General features: G+C 40.2%; 1 protein-coding gene across 8 annotated transcripts in view; it reads left to right on the plus strand.

The window, feature by feature from the left end:
- SP9 (Sp9 transcription factor) overlaps positions 1-19,600 on the plus strand; it is a 68,060-nt gene that overhangs the window by 35,637 nt on the left and 12,823 nt on the right. For 3 of the 8 annotated variants that reach the window (XM_082465404.1, XM_082465406.1, XM_082465407.1), the window contains exon 3: positions 7,704-19,595. In XM_082465404.1, the coding sequence (XP_082321530.1) occupies positions 19,224-19,595 (372 nt within the window). In that variant the 5' untranslated portion in view covers positions 7,704-19,223. The remainder of the gene's footprint in view (positions 1-7,703; positions 19,596-19,600) is intronic. The other 5 variants (XM_082465409.1, XM_082465408.1, XM_082465405.1 and 2 more) reach the window with 4 other exon arrangements.

Raw genomic sequence — 19,600 nt, forward strand, 5'->3', positions numbered from 1 at the left:
TAACAACAGAAGATCAGAAAGAGAAATTAAGGAAGCAATCCCATTCACCATTGCAAGAAAAAGAATAAAATACCTAGGAATAAACCTACCTAAGGAGGTAAAAGACCTGTACTCAGAAAACTATAAGACACTGATGAAGGAAATCGAAGATGACACAAACAGATGGAGAGATATACCATGTTCTTGGATTGGAAGAATGAATACTGTGAAAATGACTATACTACGCAAAGCAATCTACAGATTCAATGCAATCCCTATCAAATTACCAGTGGCATTTTTTACAGAGCTGGAACAAAAAATCTTAAAATGTGTATGGAGACACAAAAGACCCTGAATAGCCAAAGTGGTCTTGAGGGAAAAAAAAGGAGCTGGAGGAATCAGACTCCCTGACTTTAGACTATATTACAAAGCTACAGTAATCAAGACAATATGGTACTGGCACAAAAACAGAAATACAGATCAATGGAACAGGATAGAAAGCCCAGAGACAAACCCACGCACCTATGGTCAACTAATCTATGACAAAGGAGGCAAGGATATACAATGGAGAAAAGACAGTCTCTTCAATAAGTGGTGCTGGGAAAACTGGACAGCTACATGTAAAAGAATGAAATTAGAACACTCCCTAACACCATACACAGAAATAAACTCAAAACGGATTAGAGACCTAAATGCAAGACCGGACACTATAAAACTCTTAGAGGAAAACATAGGAAGAACACTCTTTGACATAAATCACAGCAAGATCTTTTTTGATCCACCTCCTAGAGTAATGGAAATAAAAACAAAAATAAACAAATGGGACCTAATGAAACTTAAAAGCTTTTGCACAGCAAAGGAAACTACAAACAAGATGAAAAGACAACCCTCAGAATGGGAGAAAATATTTGCGAACAAATCAATGGACAAAGGATTAATCTCCAAAATATATAAATAGCTCATGCAGCTCAATATTGAAAAAACAAACAACCCAATCCAAAAATGGGCAGAAGACCTAAACAGACATTTCTCCAAAGAAGATACACAGATTGCCAACAAACACATGAAAGGATGCTCAACATCACTAACCATTAGAGAAACGCAAATCAAAACTACAGTGAGTTATCACCTCATACCAGTTAGAATGGGCATCATCAGAAAATCTACAAACAACAAATGCTGGAGAGGGTGTGGAGAAAAGGGAACCCTCTTGCACTGTTGGTGGGAATGTAAATTGATACAGCCACTATGGCGAACAGTATGGGGTTCCTTAAAAAACTGAAAATAGAATTACCATATGACCCAGCAATCCCACTACTGTGCATATACCCAGAGAAAACCATAATTCAAAAAGTCACATGCACCCCAATGTTCATTGCAGCACTATTTACAATAGCCAGGTCATGGAAGCAGCCTAAATGCTCATCGACAGACAAATGGATAAAGAAGATGTGGCACATATATACAATGGAATATTACTCAGCCATAAAAAGGAACGAAATTGGGTCATTTGTAGAGACGTGGATGGATCTAGAGACTGGCATACAGAGTGAAGTCAGAAAGAGAAAAACAAATATTGTATATTAACACATGTATGTGGAACCTAGAAAAATGGTACAGATGAACCGGTTTGCAGGGCAAAAATGAGACACAGATGTAGAGAACAAACGTATGGACACCATGGGGGGAAAGTGGTGGGTGGGGGATGGTGGTGGTGTGATGAATTGGGAGATTGGGATTGACATGTATACACTGATATGTATAAGATAAATAACTAATAAGAAAAAGAAAAGAGTGATAAAATTTGTTGGAGACCAACAGGAAAAAAAAAAAAAGACTGTTATCAGCCTAATATGTCTCCCAATAAAAACCACGTGCTGGGGCTTCCCTGGTGGTGCAGTGGTTAAGAATCTGCCTGCCAATGCAGGGGACACGGGTTCGAGTCTGGTCAGGGAACATCCCACATGCCGCGAAGCAACTAAGCCTGTGTGCCACAACTACTAAGCCTGCGCTATAGAGCCCATGAGCCACAACTACAGAGCCCACGCACCTAGAGCCCGTGCTCCACAACAAGAGAAGCCACTGCAATGAGAAGCTCCTGCACTGCAACAAAGAGTAGCCCCCGCTCCCTGCAACTAGAGAAAACCTGCGCACAGCAATGAAGACCCAATGCAGCCATAAATGAATGAATGAATTAATTAAATAAAATTAAAAACCACGTACTGACCTTTAAGGGAATCATCATTTTAGGACAAAATATTACTAATTTCCAGTATAATTGTATAGAGTAAGAAATGAATTTATGTTTATGAGTTTTAATAAATAATTCAATTGCTCTGCAACATTCCAAACAGTATTAGAAGCAAAATCATATATTAGAACAGAGCACAAAAGCACTAGGAGCCAGACAACTTTCTATGGGTTTTTATAGCTAATGAAGCTCCAGACCATAATTAGTTCCTCTCTCAGTTGTATTTTATCATGAGAACCCATCTTTTTTAGAATTTCTATGCTTGTCATCTTTAAGGCCAAATACTGCAGCCTCAATTTTTGAAGGAAGAAATTATTTCAAGTTCTGTATCTGCACAATGTCAAAATGATTGGTGAAATCAGTGAAAATATTAGGCAAATCAGTTGTTTGATATAATGTTGGCACAAAGTAAGTCCTTATTCCTGGCTTTGGTCCTATATTTAGAAATATCTTTGCTTTCCTGTGATTAGAAAGATATGTATCATTTTCTTTGGGTTCTCATATTGGGGATCAAATAAGAAGACCTAGGGAAGTGCAGCCAGGCCTCTGTAGAGGGTGGCTCCCTGCCCACTAGCTTCACCTGGGGCGGCAGCAACACTAAGCCAGGTGGGGCTTTGCCATCTGAGTATTGACATAGCCAGGTCCTCCTAGCTTGAGGAAGGACAACTTGCTGGTCTGTTCCTTGCCGTGTACCCTAAAAAGGAACCTTCCTGAATGCCTGTTCCCCAATCTCAGCCTACGCTCAGCCAGGCCTACCCGCAGGGCCTGCTGTCCTGGTGGCCTGGGGACCGAGTGAAGGGGACCTTCACTCCAAGGGACATTCAAACACTGACCTACCTCATTGCTGAGGAAATCCACACCAAATGCCTGTACAAATCAGTCTACACCTTCTTTCCTCTTCCTTTTCCTTTTCTTTAGGAAAGAAAGTATTGGCTTTGTACTTACCAATGGAGAGCTTGACTCAGCCTCTAGGCCAGACAGGTTTTCTAATACTTCTACTAAGTTTAACAAATCAGTCAGTCACAGACAGAGCTCCTGGACCACCCCCCTTTGCCTCCCCTCCAAGCAAATCGGCACTTTGTCCTATTGTTGTCATGCATTTTACTTCCACATATGTTGTAAACTCCACACTACATTATTTTGTTTTTGTTTAAACAGTCAATTATCTTTTTAAAAGATTGAAATAATAAGAAAAAAATCTTACACATTTACCTACATTTTTACCCTTTCAATTGCCCTTTATTCCTTTTGGTAGGTCCATATTTACAACTGATAATGTTTTCCTTCTGCCTAGAAGATTTCCTTTAACGTTTTTTGTAATGTGGATATGAATTCTTTCAGCTTTTTAATGACTGAAAAGTTCTTTATTTTGCCTTCACTTTTAAAATATATTCTAGTATAGTATATATATGACTATTTTCATTTTTTAGTACTTTAAAGATGTTGCTCCACTCGGGTTTTTGTTTGTATGTTTGTTTGTTTTGTTTTGTTTTGTTTTTTGCTTACATTGTTTCTGACAAGAAATGTTCTGTCATTACCTTTGTTCTTCGTACATGTCATGTTTTTCCACCCCCTCTGGTTGCTTTTAATATTTTCCCTTTGTAACTTGTTTTAATGAATTTGATTATGATGTTACCTTGGTGTAGTGCTTCTTGTTCTTGGGGCTGGTTGAACTCCTTGGATCTAGTTTTTATTGCATTTGGAAAATTTTGGGCTTTTATTTCTTCAAATACTTTTTTTCTGTAAACCCCTCCCCCTATCACCTTTCCATCGGGGCTCCAGTTACATATATATTAGGCCACTGGACGCTGGCCCACAGCTCACTGATGCTCTGTTCCTTTTCTTCCCCCAGACTTACTTTTGTCTGTGTTCATTGTGTACAGTTTATATCGCCATGTCTTCAAATTCACTCCTGATTTTTCTGCAGTAACTAATCTGTTTTTAATTAATCCTATCCAGTGTATTTTTTCATCTCTGTCATTGTTGTTTTCATCTCTAGAAGCTCAATTTGTGTCTTTTTCACATTTACTGTGTTTCTACTTAACATGTTCTATCTTTCCTCTAGATCAGGATCTCGCAACTTCAGCTCTACTGATATTTGGTTTGAATAACTCTCCGTTGCGGAGGCTGTCCTATGTATTGTAGGATGTTTAGCAGCATACCTGGCTTCTACCCACCACATGCCAGTAGCACCACTACCTTCAAGTTGTGATAATCAAACTGTCTCCAGACATTGCCAAATGTTGGCTGGGGGAAAAAAAATCAGTCCTCTCTTGAAAACTACTGCTCTAGATTTTGGAACATATGTGATACAGTTATGATAACTATTTTAATGTCATTATCTATTAATTCTATCATCTGTATCAGTTTTCTCCAATTTCTATTGTTAATTTTTCTCCTTATAATTTTCCTGCTTCTTCACATGCCCGATAGCTTTTTTATTATATGCCGGACATTGTGAAGTTTACTTTGTTGGTTATGGATATTCTTATATCCCTATAAATATTCTTGAGCTTTGTTCTGGGATGCAACTAAGTTACCAGGAAAAAAATTTGATCCTTTCAGGTCTTGCTTTTAAGCTTCATTAGGTAACACCAGAACAGCATTTAATCTAGGGCTAATTTTGCCCTGCTACAGAAGCAAGACCCTTCTGCATGCTCTACCCAATACCCCATGAATTATAAGGTTTCCCAATATGGCTGGTGGGCATTGGCACTATTTGTGGCCCTGTGTGAGCTCCTCATGGGTGGTTCTTTACATGATCTACTATAGTGTCCTCACACACATGCGCTGGTAAGCTCTCAGGTGAATACTTCAGGGAGGACTTCTGGACATTTGGGGGGTTCTTTCTCTTTGAGAAGCTTTCTCCTCTCTGGTTCATTGTTCTTTGAACTCCAGCAGCTTTGGCCTCTCAGCTTCATCTCTTCAACTCCCAGCTCCACCTGCTCCACTCAGAGATCATTGCATTCTGCTTGGGTTCCCCCTCCTGCACTGCAGCCTGGAAACTGTCCCCAGGCACTAAGCTATGATAATCACTGGGGTCGCTTGCTGTGTTTCCCATCTCTCAGGGATCACTGTCCTTCATTATCTCATGGCCAATGTCTTGAAAACGATTGTTTCATATATTTCATCTGTTTTTTTTTTTTTAGTTGTTTCAGGCAGGAGGGTCAGTCTGGTCTCTGTTACTCCATCTTGACTGGAAATGAGTACATTTTTAAGTTACTTGGAATTGACGTGGGTGTTAAACTTTCTGAATTATTGAATTTCTGACAATAACTGTACATTGCTCTTACTCTTTTTTTTAATATTTTATTTATTTATTTATTTGGTTGTGCCGGGTCTTAGTTGTGACAGGTGGACTCCTTAGCTGCAGCTCACCAGATCCTTTGTTGTGGCATGCGAACTCTTAGTTGTGGCATGCACATGGGCTCTAGTTCCCTGACCAGGGATCGAACCCGGGCCCCCTGCATTGGGAGTTTGGAGTCTTAACCTCTGTGCGACCAGGGAAGTCCCTGATCTCACTCTTGATTGAAAAGTTTGGATTGAAATAAAATTCTACTCAATATAATTTTCACTACAAACTGAAGACATTTTCCCCTTGTTTTAAGCATCCAATGTTGTGTATGGGAAGTCTGATGTTTGTTTCATTTTTGTTCCTTTGTAAATATTTTTTTTTCTACAGGATTTTAGAATCATCTCTTGACCTACAGCGTTCTGTAATTTCAAAGTGATCTGTTTAGATATTTTTTTTAATAGTATCTGTGAAATCATGAGTTGACTAATTTTAATTTTACAACCCATTATAAAATAAATATATGATCATTAAGATACAAAACATTTATCCATGCCACTTAAAATCATCTTTAGTATCACTAGTGTTATATCTTCCACCCTTTGGAAAACTTTGGATTAAAGCATAGTGTTAAACAGCAAAGGAAACCATAAACAAAACGAAAAGACAACCTACAAACTGGGACAAAATATTTGCAAATGATGCAACCAACAAGGGATTAATTTCCAAAATATACAAACAGCTCATACAACTCAATATCAAAAAAAACCAAACAACCCAATCAAAAAGTGGGCAGAAAAGCTAAATAGACTTTTCTCCAAAGAAAACATACAGATGGCCAACAGGCACATGAAAAGATGCTCAACATCGCTAATTATTAAAGAAATGCAAATCACAACTACAATGAGGTATCGCCTCACACTGGTCAGAATGGCCATGATCAAAAAGTCTGCAAATAATAAATGCTGGAGAGGGTGTGGAAAAAATGGAACCCTCCTACACTGTTGGTGGGAATGTAAATTGGTGTAGCCACTATGGAGAACAGTATGGAGGTTCCTTAAAAAGCTAAAAATAGAGTTACCATATGATCCAGCAATCCCACTCCTGGGCCTATATCCAGAAAAGATGAAAACTCTAATTCGAAAAGATACATGCACCACAATGTTCATAGCAGTACTACTTACAATAGCCAAGACATGGAAGCAACCTAAGTGTCCATCAACAGATGAATGGATGAAGAAAATGTGGTATATATATATATATATATATATATATATATATATATATATATATACACACAAAGGAATATTACTCAGCCATAAAAAAAGAATGAAATATTGCCATTTGCAGCAACATGGATGGACCTAGAGATTATCATATTGAGTAAAGTAAGTCAGACAGAGAAAGACAAATATTATATTACATCACTTACATGTGGAATCTAAAAAATAATACAAATCAACTGATTTATAAAACAGAAACAGACTCGCAGACATAGAAAACAAACTGTGTGGGGTGAGGGATAAATTAGGAGTTTGGGATTAACAGATACACACCACTACATATAAAATAGACAGGCAACAAGGATTTACTGTATAGCACAGGGAACTGTATTCAGTATCTTGTGATAACCTATAATGAGAAAGAATAAAAAAATTATAAATATATGTATGTATGTATGTATAACTGAATCACTTTTCTGTATACCTGAAACTAAGACAATATTGTCAATCAACTCGACTTCAATTTTTAAAAAGCACAGCGTTAAGAAAAATTATAATAGATCATCAGGGAAAATTCAGAATGGGTGACGATTACTAGATATCTTCTCAATGGATGTTGTCTAGGTGATCCTTTGGGGTTTTCTGACTATATAGGTGTCTGTGGTTTTCATGATCTTCAGGCAATTTTACATCCAACTCTAAGTTGTATAAAACTGACGCAAATGAGTCTTGTCTGTAGACGTGACAATAAATTGTCTCTGGTGAAGATACAATTGACTGTCACCATGTAAAAGAGATGATTCCAAGCATTACATTTTATTCCCTGTAAATATTGTTTTATCACCTATTGGCAATTTCATTTCAGCATTCCTGGTTGCTACTATATGTGTTTGTTCTTTGAATTCTCTTTTGAAAAAGTTTTAACCTCTCACTGTTTCTCTCATTAATTATTAATAAGTTAAATAAGATCTTTGACCTGTGTGTCTTTGTATTTACATGACAATCATGATTTTGCCTTATATTTAAGTATATTTTATTAATAGCGTATATGAATTATTATAATGTGCATTATTACTCTATTTATCATGTTTGAGAGGATTTGGAGAACACTTCAAACTGGACTTTGGAAAAAAGTGCCTCTTTGCTAAGCCTTGGCTTGGTATCAAATTCTCTATGACAAATCTGGCTGGCCACCCATTTTGTAAATAAAGTTTTGTTGGCACACAGCCACATTCATTCATTTACATATAGAGTTGACAGTTGTAACAGAGACTATATGACCCACAAGCCTAAAATATTTACTATCTGGCCTTCAATAGAAAAGGTTTGTTGACTCCTCTTTTACAACATGACACCAACCTGCTTTAGCATATAAACCGCAAATGAAAATTCTATTACTTTTTTAGCTTGAGATGGTTAGGGTTTTCTGTACCTCCAAATGGATGTACAATACCATTTGCAGGGATAGAGGGAACTTCTTCATTTTGGGAGACTGAATATCATAGTGTTTAATATCTCCCACTGGCCTTGAAGTCAGAGTGTCCTGGGTTTGAATCCACACTCTCTCACTTACAGCTGAGAGACCTTGATCAGGCTGTTAAACCTTCCTAACCTTTAACCTTCCTAAGCCTCAGGTACCTCATCCATAAAATAGGGATAATGATATTTTATATGGTAGTTGTAAGAATTAAATGAGCTGCAATATGTAAAGAGCTTAATACCCAGAACATAGAAATCCATGTTGTTATTGGGCATTGGCAAACTTTGGAAAGCACAGAATAATTAGATCTATGCCTGTTTTTGTAACCTTCAAAATAAAGTCCAATATCTGTCACCAGCCTACCCAACTTAAAGCTTCTCTCCACTATTCCAAAGAAATTCTCTTCTTCTTACTCAAGAGGTAAAATACTTTGTTTGGTTAGCTGGGGACACTCCAAGAGGAAACCTCACTAAGGTATCCCTAGCAAAATCTCATCTTTATTATGGTAGACTGATTGCAAAAATATGGCCCCAATTCTTCTCCTCTAGGTATGCATGTCTCTTATGATGTGACTTTTCATCCCATGTAGAAGTGGAATCTGTTTTCCCTGCCTTTCTCTACTGGCCTTGTTACTTGCTTAACCAGTAGAATGCAGCAGAAGTGAATGTGCCAGTTCTGAGCTAAGGCCTGCAAGAAGACTTACACACTTCTGCTTGCTCTTTTGAACCCTGCCTTCACCACGACAAGCATGGGATAGCCTGCTGGAGAACAAGAGTGCAGAGATGAGTCATCTCGTCCATGAACATCCTGCTTCAATCAGCTCCCAGCTGACCTGCCCACTGAGATCAACCAAGAGCAGCTCAGATCAGCAGAACTACCTAACCAATGTATAGATTCATGAGCAAAAATACATATTTATTGTATGTCAAAATAAATTAATGTCCAATAATTTCTATCACTGTAATCTTGGCTACTGAATGATTGCTCTCTGCTGTTATTTGCTAGGGGAGTGTCGAGCATAACGTATCTCACACATAGGACTAGAGTGATAATCTGAAAATGTGGTCCTAACTCAACCCTGTTGTGTCAGGACATTGCTGAAGTGATTGATCCAGATGCATACTCAAGTAGAGAATTTCCCATGAAAGACTTGGACAGAAGTCACAGTTCTTGGCTACAGAGATCGTGTAACAGTATTATGGGAACTTTTAAAGAAAAGAGGTAAGTAGTCATTCCATTTACAAAACCAATTCTTACAATAGTGACCGTTAGAACCAAAATGTTTGCATGACAAAAGGACTTTTGAGTCCCCTCTGGTTGGCCTCCTGTTTAGAAATAGTAGTTAACAAAACAAAACTGAGTACTGCTAGAAAATGCACTGTTCCTTGGGCCTCTAACAAGAAGTGACGTGATTATATTATGGCTATTATGGCATGTTTTTCCCAAGGTAGTTAAAAAGAAAACAACGTTCTTTTCTAGGTCTCTGGTGTTTCCCTTGTGATTTTGAGGATGACTATGCCTTTGCCTTTCCACTGTACTGACACTCTGCCACCCTGTGTCACTTTAAGCCAGTCATTTAATATGTACTATGGATAAGTTCTCGTGTCTCTTCTAGCCCACGTCAGTTGCAGATACAAATTTTTTGCTTACCAATTTTTGTTCTCAGTCATTGGACATTTATTTCATATCTATTATGTGCCAGGCATTTTACTAGTCACTGGAGACACAGCAGTGAATAATGAGACATGGCCTTTGCCCTCACATTAATAATGATAACAAAAATGACAGCAAGCATATCATTAACAATAACTGATACCATACTACATTATAGGTTCCGAAACACTTTCACAGGCATTTTTATGTTTGACCCTCACTGTGGCACTGTTAAATGGTTAGGACAAGTTATTATCATCTGCATTTTACATATGAAGAAACTGAGACTCAGTACCATTAACTTGGCCAAGGCTACAAGGAACTCATATTGTCACTTAGGATCTAGAAATTTCAATCCTGATTATTTACAAAAAAATATTTTATAATGAAATGTTTCAAACTTACTAAAAATAGTAGGATGATAAATCCCATATACCTAAAACCCCAAATTTTAAATTATCAATATTTTGACCATATTTTCTTCATCTTTCCCCCCTTTTTCCTTTGCAGAAATATTTTAAGCGAATCCCAGAGATCATGTTATTTCATCCCTTCATACTCAACATAAATCTTTAAAAAGTAAGGCATTATGTTAACATAACCACAATGCCATTTTCACACTTAACAATATCAATAATAATTACTTTGTCTCATTTAGATACAATTTTTGATGTTTACTTGGAATAGAATGAAATTTAAAAATCATTTTGCTATTCAGTCACATACTGACTAGCCCAATGTTGTACAAATTTGGCTCACCACAACAGTTTGTTGGATTCTAGATCATCCCTCCTCCCCCAAAGCACATATCTTGTGGTAGAGGATACTATTTGGCCTCCAATGTCTCATCTCTCCCTTATCCTTATAGATTTGTTATCTAGAAATATGGTCATGAGGAATAAAGACTGTATTTCCCAGCATTCCTTGCAACTGGATGTGGCCATGTGAGTAAATTCTACTACTACAGATGTTAAGTGAAGTGTTAAATTAGCTCCTGGGTAACATTCTTTTTTTTTTTTTTTTCCAAGATTTATTTATTATTATTTTATTTTATTTTTTGGCTGTGTCGGGTCTTAGCTGCGGCATGCGGGATCTTCGTTGTGGTGCGCAGGCTTTTCTCTAGTTGTGGCGTGCAGGTTTTCTCTCTCTAGTTGTGGCACACGGGCTCCAGGGCGCGTGGGCTCTGTACTTGTGGTGCATGGGCTCTAGTTGAGGCGTGCGAGCTCAGTAGTTGGGGCACACAGGCCTAGTTGCCCCGCGGCATGTGGGATCTTAGTTGCCTGACCTGGGATGGAACCTGCACCTGCGTCCCCTGCATTGTAAGGTGGATTCTTTACCACTGGACCACCAGGGAAGTCCCTTGGGTAACATTCTTAAGGGGAAAGAGTATGTTTTCTTTTCCTTTCCTCCTTTTTGCTGACTAGAATGTAGAATCAGTAGCTGGAACTTAACATCTTGACCTATGAGGCTGTGTCCTAAGTAAAATAGGTGAGACATCAAGTGAGGCGGAAGATCCCTGATGATCATGGAGCTGTCATATCAGTTTAGAAGTTTCTATTTTGTAAACTTCAAGCCAATGTTATTTATCTTGGTTTCTGGTTGTTTTGACACATGTAGCCAGATGAATCCTAACTTCTATACACTTCTGTGTACATCTTCCCCATCCCTCAATTATGATGGAACTAGCACACAGAAAAAGGGGTTAGCTCTGAGCTAATGCCTCCAGATCTAATTTAACTATTCACTGAGATGTATTCCATTCAACCTGATGTTTTAAAATGACAAACTGTCAACTTCCAAAACTCCTTTCCTTTGAGTCTGTCCTTGTAATATGATCAACATCTTTTCTGTCTTCTTAATCGAAAGATCACCCAAACGCACCAACTGTTTGGTTCTTGAAAAAGGTGTTTTGTTCATAAGATTTGTAGAAAGGATTTGGAGAAAGTGGAAAGGGCCTGAACTATTGTATGCATAGCAAGCATTGGATAGTGAAATCAAGTCCAGCCTTGTGACCTGTCTCAGATCTCTGAAAATGCATCACTGATTTCAGAGCTGGTCTGGGTGAGCTGCAGTGAGCTGTCACAATTGATATTGTCATTATCAGAAGATCACAGTATATGTACAGAAGTTGAACTATTGTTAACAGTTCTACATTTAAAAGATTTCTTACGGAATTTTACAGCTGATAAATCAACCCCTGATGACACAGTGAAATAGGACCAGGATATTAAAGCATTTAAACATGGGTTTTTAATTTGTTAACCAAACATTAAGACATTTCCTCAGTCTTTTTTCATATTAAAAAAAAAAAAGACTTGCAGTAACAAAGAAAAGTATTAAAGTTTCTTTCAAAGGTGCCCGCTAATTTCGAATATTCCAAAACTTTGCATTATGTAATCGAATAGAAGCTAATAAAAAGGAATGCACAACTGAGAGACTGGGCATTATATTTTTCTATTATCAGTAATTCTCTATTAAAGCAGTCTATCACATTTTACTTTAAAGAGATGCGAGTGATCGAGTTATTAGATCAATACTTTTATTACAGTATTTTGAGCCAAAACGGAAATTCTGGTAGTTACTGAAATTCTGTACTTGCTGTTGTTCATCTGCTGATGAGAAGTTTAAAGAATTGTAATGCACTTGCCAATTATGCGTGTGAGAGCAAAATGTTAATCAAAACACTGCAAATTTTACACTTGCAAGAAATTAGTGGAAAATAATTCTTAATAAAGAAAGCATAGGGAAGATGTAAAATCCTGCTTTACATCTCAGACTGACTTTATTATTTTTTAATGGATCACACAAAATATTTATTTCTCACTTCTATGAATTCCAAAATGGGTGTTCATGTTTGGTGAGCAGCTGCGGAGGAAAGACTTTATTTTATTTATTTATTTTCAACACTTCATTTTTTAAAATAAAATTTATTATTTATTTATTTATTTTTGGCTGCGTTGGGTCTTCGTTGCTGCGTGCAGGCTTTCTTTTTAGTTGAGGGGAGCGGGGGCTACTCTTCGTTGCAGTGCGCAAGCCTCTCATTAAGGTGGCTTCTCTTGTTGCAGAGCACGGGCTCCAGGTGCGTGGACTTCAGTAGTTGTGGCACATGGGCTCAGTAGTTGTGGCTTGCTGGCTCTAGAGCGCAGGTTCAGTAGTTGTGGCACACGGGCTTAGTTGCTCCATGGCATGTGGGATCTTCCCAGACCGGGGCTCAAACCCATGTTCCCTGCATTGGCAGGCAGATTCTTAACCACTGCGCCACCAGGGAAGCCCTATATATATATTTTTTTAATATTTATTTATTTAGGCTGTGCCGGGTCTTAGTTGCAGCATGCGGGGTCTTAGTTGCAGCATGCAGACTCTCAGTTGCGGCATGCGGGATCTAGTTCCCTGACCAGGGATCAAACCAGGGCCCCCTGCATTGGGAGCATGGAGTCTTACCCACTGGACCACCAGGGAAGTCCCAGAAAGACTTTAATTTTCAACTGCCACAGACAGTGTAAAATAGCTCTCAGATGTTAACTCTCTGCACTGTGTTAGGAAGCTCCCTTTACATGTATATACATATATTATTGCAGACAGTATTTTCCAAAAGGGACTGAAACAGTATCTTATACCCTGAGTGCTCTTTTTACAATGTGATCTTAACACTCCTCCCATGGAGAGGTGGAATTTATGTCCTTTCCCATCAAACCTGGGCAAATACTTGTGACTGTCCCAATCAAGAGATCACAAAAATACCATGCTATTTCATCTTGCTCTCTTGGGACACTGGCTCTAGGAATTCACATGCATGCTGTGAGGAAGTCCAAACTAGCCCATGCAGAGAGACCACGTGGAGAGACCATGTATAGATGTCCCGACCAGCACCAGCATCCATTGCCAGATGTGTGAATGAAGAAGACTCATCCAGATGATTCTAGTCCCTGCTCTTTGAGTTTTCCCAGTTGAGGCTTCAAATATGGTGGAGCAGAGACAAGCCATCTATACCCACTGTACTCAATCTGAATTCCAGACTGGCTGCAGGGAGGAGAAACAAGGAGATGTTGGTCAAAAGGTACAAACTTCCAAGTCATAGGATGAATAATTTCTGGGGATCTAATGATGTACAGCATGGTGACTATAGTTAACAGTATTGTATTGTGTACTTGAAAGTTGCTAAAAAAGTAGACCTCAGGGCTTCCCTGATGGTGCAGTGGTTAAGAACCTGCCTGCCAATACAGGGGACACGGGTTCGAGCCCTGGTCTGGGAAGATCCCCCATGCCAAGGAGCAACTAAGCCCGTGCGCCACAACTGAGCTGCGCTCTAGAGCCCACAAGCCACAACTACTGAGCCTGTGTGCCACAACTACTGAAGCCCGCGCGCCTAGAGACCATGCTCCGCAACAAGAGAAGCCACCGCAATGAGAAGCCCACGCACCGCAACGAAGAGTAGCCCCCACTCACCGCATCTAGAGAAAGCCCGCGTGCAGCAACAAAGACCCAATGCAGCCAAAAATAAATAATAAATAAATTTATTTTTTAAAAAAGTAGATCTCAAATGTTCTTACCATCGCCACTACCAAAAAAAAAAAAAAGGTAGTTATGTGAGGTGATGAATGTGTTAACTAACCCTATTGTGGTAATCATTTCAAAATATACATTTGTATCATATCAACATGTATACCTTACATTTACCCAACGTTATGTGTCAGTTATATCTCAAAAAAGCTGGGGGGGTGCGGGGGGGAAGAAGTAGTAGATTCCTTTAATGATTCAAGTAGTTAAGAAAAAGCCCTAGCTGATATTGCTGTTTCTGCTTTTTTTTTCTCTTTCCTATTTTGACCTAGAGAGGAATGTGCATATGTTTGCAAAAAATTTTGTTGTTGTTCAGGGTAAGTTTACTGTACAGAAATTACCTTTTCCGCAAATGGAAGCAACATTCTCTCTTTCCTCTCTTTTTTTAGTTCTTACCCTGGCTCAAAATGTAATTCCTCAAGTCAAAATATTTTACATAGGTAGGGCCATCTAAAATAAAAAGGAAGGACTGGAACCTTCATTTTGTCGAGCCATTACATTACAAAGGAGGACTTCCTGGCCCAGGAGACTCATAAGAGGCATCTTACCAACAGGAGCAGAACTGCCCAGCACTTCTTTTGCTACCTTTTGGCTTACTCACACCATAGCCCCAGGTCTTGAAACCAATCTTCCTTCTAGTCAAGAGAAAGGATTTGGATATTTGTAATTTATAAAGTCAGTTTGTCTGTTTTGTAAAGAAAAAGGAATCTAGAGTTGTGTGCATTAGAAGCATGATTGCGAGGGGAATTTTATTCAGAAGCAAATGCATGAATATTCTTACAAATGCTCATAGTCTAGTTGCTCCAAAAAGCCCTAATGTACAGCATTTTTCCTTGCTGATTCTTCTCTACTTCACCTCCTTGAAATACTAACACATGTTTTATCAAATCTATAAAATTCAACGCTATGTGCATCATCTCCTCTCTTATTCCGTCATCTCACTAACTAATATCATTGCCCACTTTGGCAACTGCTCACCTACCAAGGTGTTTCCAGAAAGATTCTATAGTAGACTATTGGCTCTTCTACTCACTTTTTTTTTTCCCTCTTGCTAAGTCTCAAGGGACTGATCTAATGCCCTCTAACCATCCTCCCTCTTTTTTTTTTTTAAATAAATGAAGCCTTTAGGTTTGTTTTAGTGTTTCCTCTCACCTAGAAGCTCCACTGGCAGGTTGAGGCCCTTGTATGGTATCCAGTGATAGATGCTGAATCCAATCCTTACTGGTATTTGCTCCTTGGAGGTAAAAAAATAAATGTTTTATAAAGCTCAAATTGGCCTTATCAAACAAAACATCTGCTAGATCAGTGAATGACTGGTGACAGCAGGAGACAGCAGTGCTGGCCTCTCCAATAGAAGTCACTGCAGTTAATGGAGGCTATTACAGGAAAATTCTGGCAATAAGTTTTCTTTTTCTTTTTTTTCTCCTCCAGACAGCTAAAAAATTTTTTAAAGAAAAAAATGTATTCAGTTGCTAGGGTAACTGTGGTTTCAAAACTACCGTAACAAAAGCCAGATATCACATATCAAACTACCAAATTGTTAATTTGACTGGTATTTTAAAATAACTACTTAAAAGAGATGTTTTTTTCCTTATCTAGCTATGGAGAACAGAGAAAAGGGGAATATAGCAGGAAAGTAAGGAGGAAAGAAAGCAAAAGGAAACTGGTAGATTCGTTTAAGAAATGTTTTTGCTTTGCTAAATATTTGTCGGAAATAAAAATCCCTTCACCGTGTTACAGATACATATGAATGCAGGAATTATTTAGTCAGATTCAAAACAGAAGGAGGATACTGGGTTATCCTGTTTTCAATTTCTCTTCCCACATTCAAACCCTGCCTGGGTTTGAAATGAACAGCTTTCTGTGGACGCTTGGTAAAGGAACTAGTCACTTAGGGGAGTTAGACATGTTCCGAAATCTTTTATGGGTGATTGTCTTTTTCCTGTGTCTTGCTTTTCATCATTTGATTTAAAGGGAATATAATAAAGCCATTAAGCACTTGGACTCTGGAGTCAGACATGGCTGGGTCTGAATTCCTTTTCTATCTCTTACTAAATTCCTTTAACCTCTATGAGCCTGTTTCTTCCTTTATAAAAAGGATAAATGACTAGGTTACTTCAGTAAACAAATTACAAGGAAAGAAAAAGAGGGAGAGGGACCTATGATTAAAAGAGACATGAGAGACTAAGTGTGTGGATATTGCTTAGATCTGATTTTGGAAAAAAAAATAAAGCAATTGTAAAAAATCATTTATGAGATAATTGGGGGGACTTGAACACTGATTAGATGTCTGATAATATTAAGGAATTATTTCAAATGTGTTTATGTATGATTATAACATGGTATTGTGATTTGGGTTTTTTTTTTTTTAGTTGTCTTTTGATATTTTGATAGTAATGGAATATTTACAAGTAAAATGATATGATGTCTGAGATTTGCTTTAAAATAAGGGAGGAGGAAATGGATGGGGTAGGGATTAAAGAAGTTTGGCTATGAGATGACAATTATTGATGCTGGGTGATCAACATAGAGGGGTTCATTATAATATACTCTCTACTTTTAAATATATATTTGAGATTTTCCATAATAAAAGTTTAAAAAGAGAGATATCAATAATACTCATAATACTTACCTGATAAGATTATTGTGTGCATTAAATCAGATGCTGTTTGTAAAGCACTTGGCAGAATGCTTGGCATATAATAAGTGCTCAATAAATGTCATCTATTATTGTTAGGGACAACATCTCCTGTTTCCCATGTGCAGACCTGTGAAAGCCAGACCATAAAATGTGTTGCTGACTGGAGCAGCTAACCTCACTCCTTCCCAAACAGGCAGCTGCTAGCTGTTGTTGCATTCGTCCTCCTCCAACCTGATTTTGTACTAGGCCCTGTACTTTCCACACGCACTAAAATTCTGTATTATAGTAGCTGTTGATTTTGCTTTTAGTTCCACGGTAAGTTTTAGCTGGGAATTTCAATGGAAAATGGAAGGCAACTATTAATAAGTATTGAGCAGTTGCTAGGAATTTCCCTACACAGTTTTATTTAACCTTTCTAAAAATCCTTCGAAGTCGAAATTATTAGCTTCATTTTAGAGAGGAAGAAACTGAGAAGCTTCCTGGCCCACCCAAGGTCACAGCATGAAGTGGTGGACCTTAACTCACACCCAGCTCCTGACAGCCCCAAAGGGCTTGTGCTGATCCAGGAGCCCTGGCCATCAGCCTCCTTGCCTTTCTTTCCTTGTCCTAGCTTTAAAACAATCACAATCCAGAAAAAGTTAAGTTGTCCCCAGTCAAAGGGGTCCGATACCATATTTATCTGTCCTGTGGACTTCTTGGCAGGCTGGTTTGCCGCAGGGTGGTAAAAGATCTGCACATCTGATAAGGAGAGTCACAGGCTTGGGTGGGAGCTTGAGGCTGGCAGAGGGGATTCTCAGGAAGAAGTATTAGAAAGAAAAAGGACTTCAGGATTGCCCAGACATTTGTGTTTAATTTTCCTCTTGTTCTAAATGCTATTCAACTTTTATGGGAAGGAGAAAGCAGAGAGAGATACCTTATACGAGAGCTGTTCAATTCCAAAAATTAAAACCAGGCAACTACCATCCAAAACCGTGGGCCCCAATTCAAGCCCCAGCTGTCATTTAGTTCCGTGGTTGCGCCGACACCCTAAACTTGCAAATCATCAGTTGACTTTAGAATCCAGCTTATTGAAAGCGGGTCAGTTCCGTGCTAGGAGAGTATCTGATTACAACCGGAGTTATTGGTTGTTTATATCGAACATTCCCAGGAATGGAGCGGAGAAAGAGACACCAGGAGAAACAAACTCCAGCGACCAAGTGCCCAAGGAGATAGTGCCTCAAACTAGAGGCTCAGCCTCTTGGGCCCCGCTCCAGGGCGTCGGGAGGGGTTGGGTTCTTCCAAACGCCGCCGGGAAGTGGCCTAGCTAATTAACCCTTTCCCTGCAGAGCCCAGAGGCCCTCACTCTTAAGGCCACTCCCGCAGCCAAGCTGCAGGAAGGAGTCGACACCACCCCTCGCCAGAGCGGACCGCCCACCTCCCCAGGCCTGCCTATTCCCTGCTGCGAATCCGGGTCTCTCCGCCTAGCGCTGGGCTAAGGTCCTCTTAATTAGGAAACAATAGCTGTTTAGGAAGAAGCGCAAATACCCCGAGCTCTGCGCGCCCAAGCCTGGCATTCTCGAGAGTTCCCGCGGGGCGAGGAACCCGGCAACTCAGAGCAGAGGGAGATGAAGAGAAGGAGCCCGCTTGCGGAGGCCTGGGCGTCAGGAAGAGCCCGACCCGTCTCCCGGGGCCCTGCCCTCAGCCTTCCCGTCTGGCGGGGACATGCCGGGTGGGGAACCACCCTCTTCACTGCTGCAGATTTGGAGGGGAGGGGGCCAGAAGCCCTCGGGGAGAAGGCGCGGAACGCGGGATTTAGCCGCTCGGATGTCAGGGCGGTCCCCAGTCCAGCCTCAGGCCCCCGCGCCCGGCGCGCGGGGTCACAGCCACGAAGTCCTTCTCCTCCCCGAAGGGAGCCGGCCCTTGATTCCTCGGAGGGTGGAGATTCCTCGCGTTCCCTCCGCTCGCTCCCCGGGGTGGGAGAAGAGATGTGGGATTAGGCTGGAGTGAATATTCCGTGTGCTCTGTAATCACACACACAGTGAAATCTTCACCGTTGACTTAAGTTACTTGGCGCTGCGAGGGCTGGGGCCCCGCGTATTGATTAAACGCAGCCTCTATTTACCTAAACAACAAATGTAGAGATTAGCAACGTTCACTTGATCACAATAATGGGGTTGACAATTAAGGGGCAATGCATCCCAGATGTAACCGAGCCTTGGAGGAGGGCGGGCGGGCGGCAGGCTTCTTGGAGACGGGCGCTCGGGGGCTGCGGCGGTGAAGGTGCGGAGCCGGACGCAGAGCAGGGGGCGGCGCGGGGAGCGCGGCAAGAGGCGGAGGGGAGGACCAGCAGCAGCGAGGCCTCCGGCCACGCGGCAGGGGAGCCCCGCAGCTGGCTTTGGGGGACCCGAACATCCCCACTCCCAGGGTGGCATCTGGAGCGCGGAGTCTGCCTCCCCGCGGCGATGTCACCTGCCTCAAGGCCGTCTCGCCTGCTGCCGCCTGGCAGGGAAGGAGGATCGACGCCGCTGACGCGTGCCCGAGTGAG

Source organism: Balaenoptera physalus, assembly GCF_965194825.1.
Source record: "Balaenoptera physalus genome assembly, chromosome: 6".
NCBI lineage: Eukaryota > Metazoa > Chordata > Mammalia > Artiodactyla > Balaenopteridae > Balaenoptera > Balaenoptera physalus.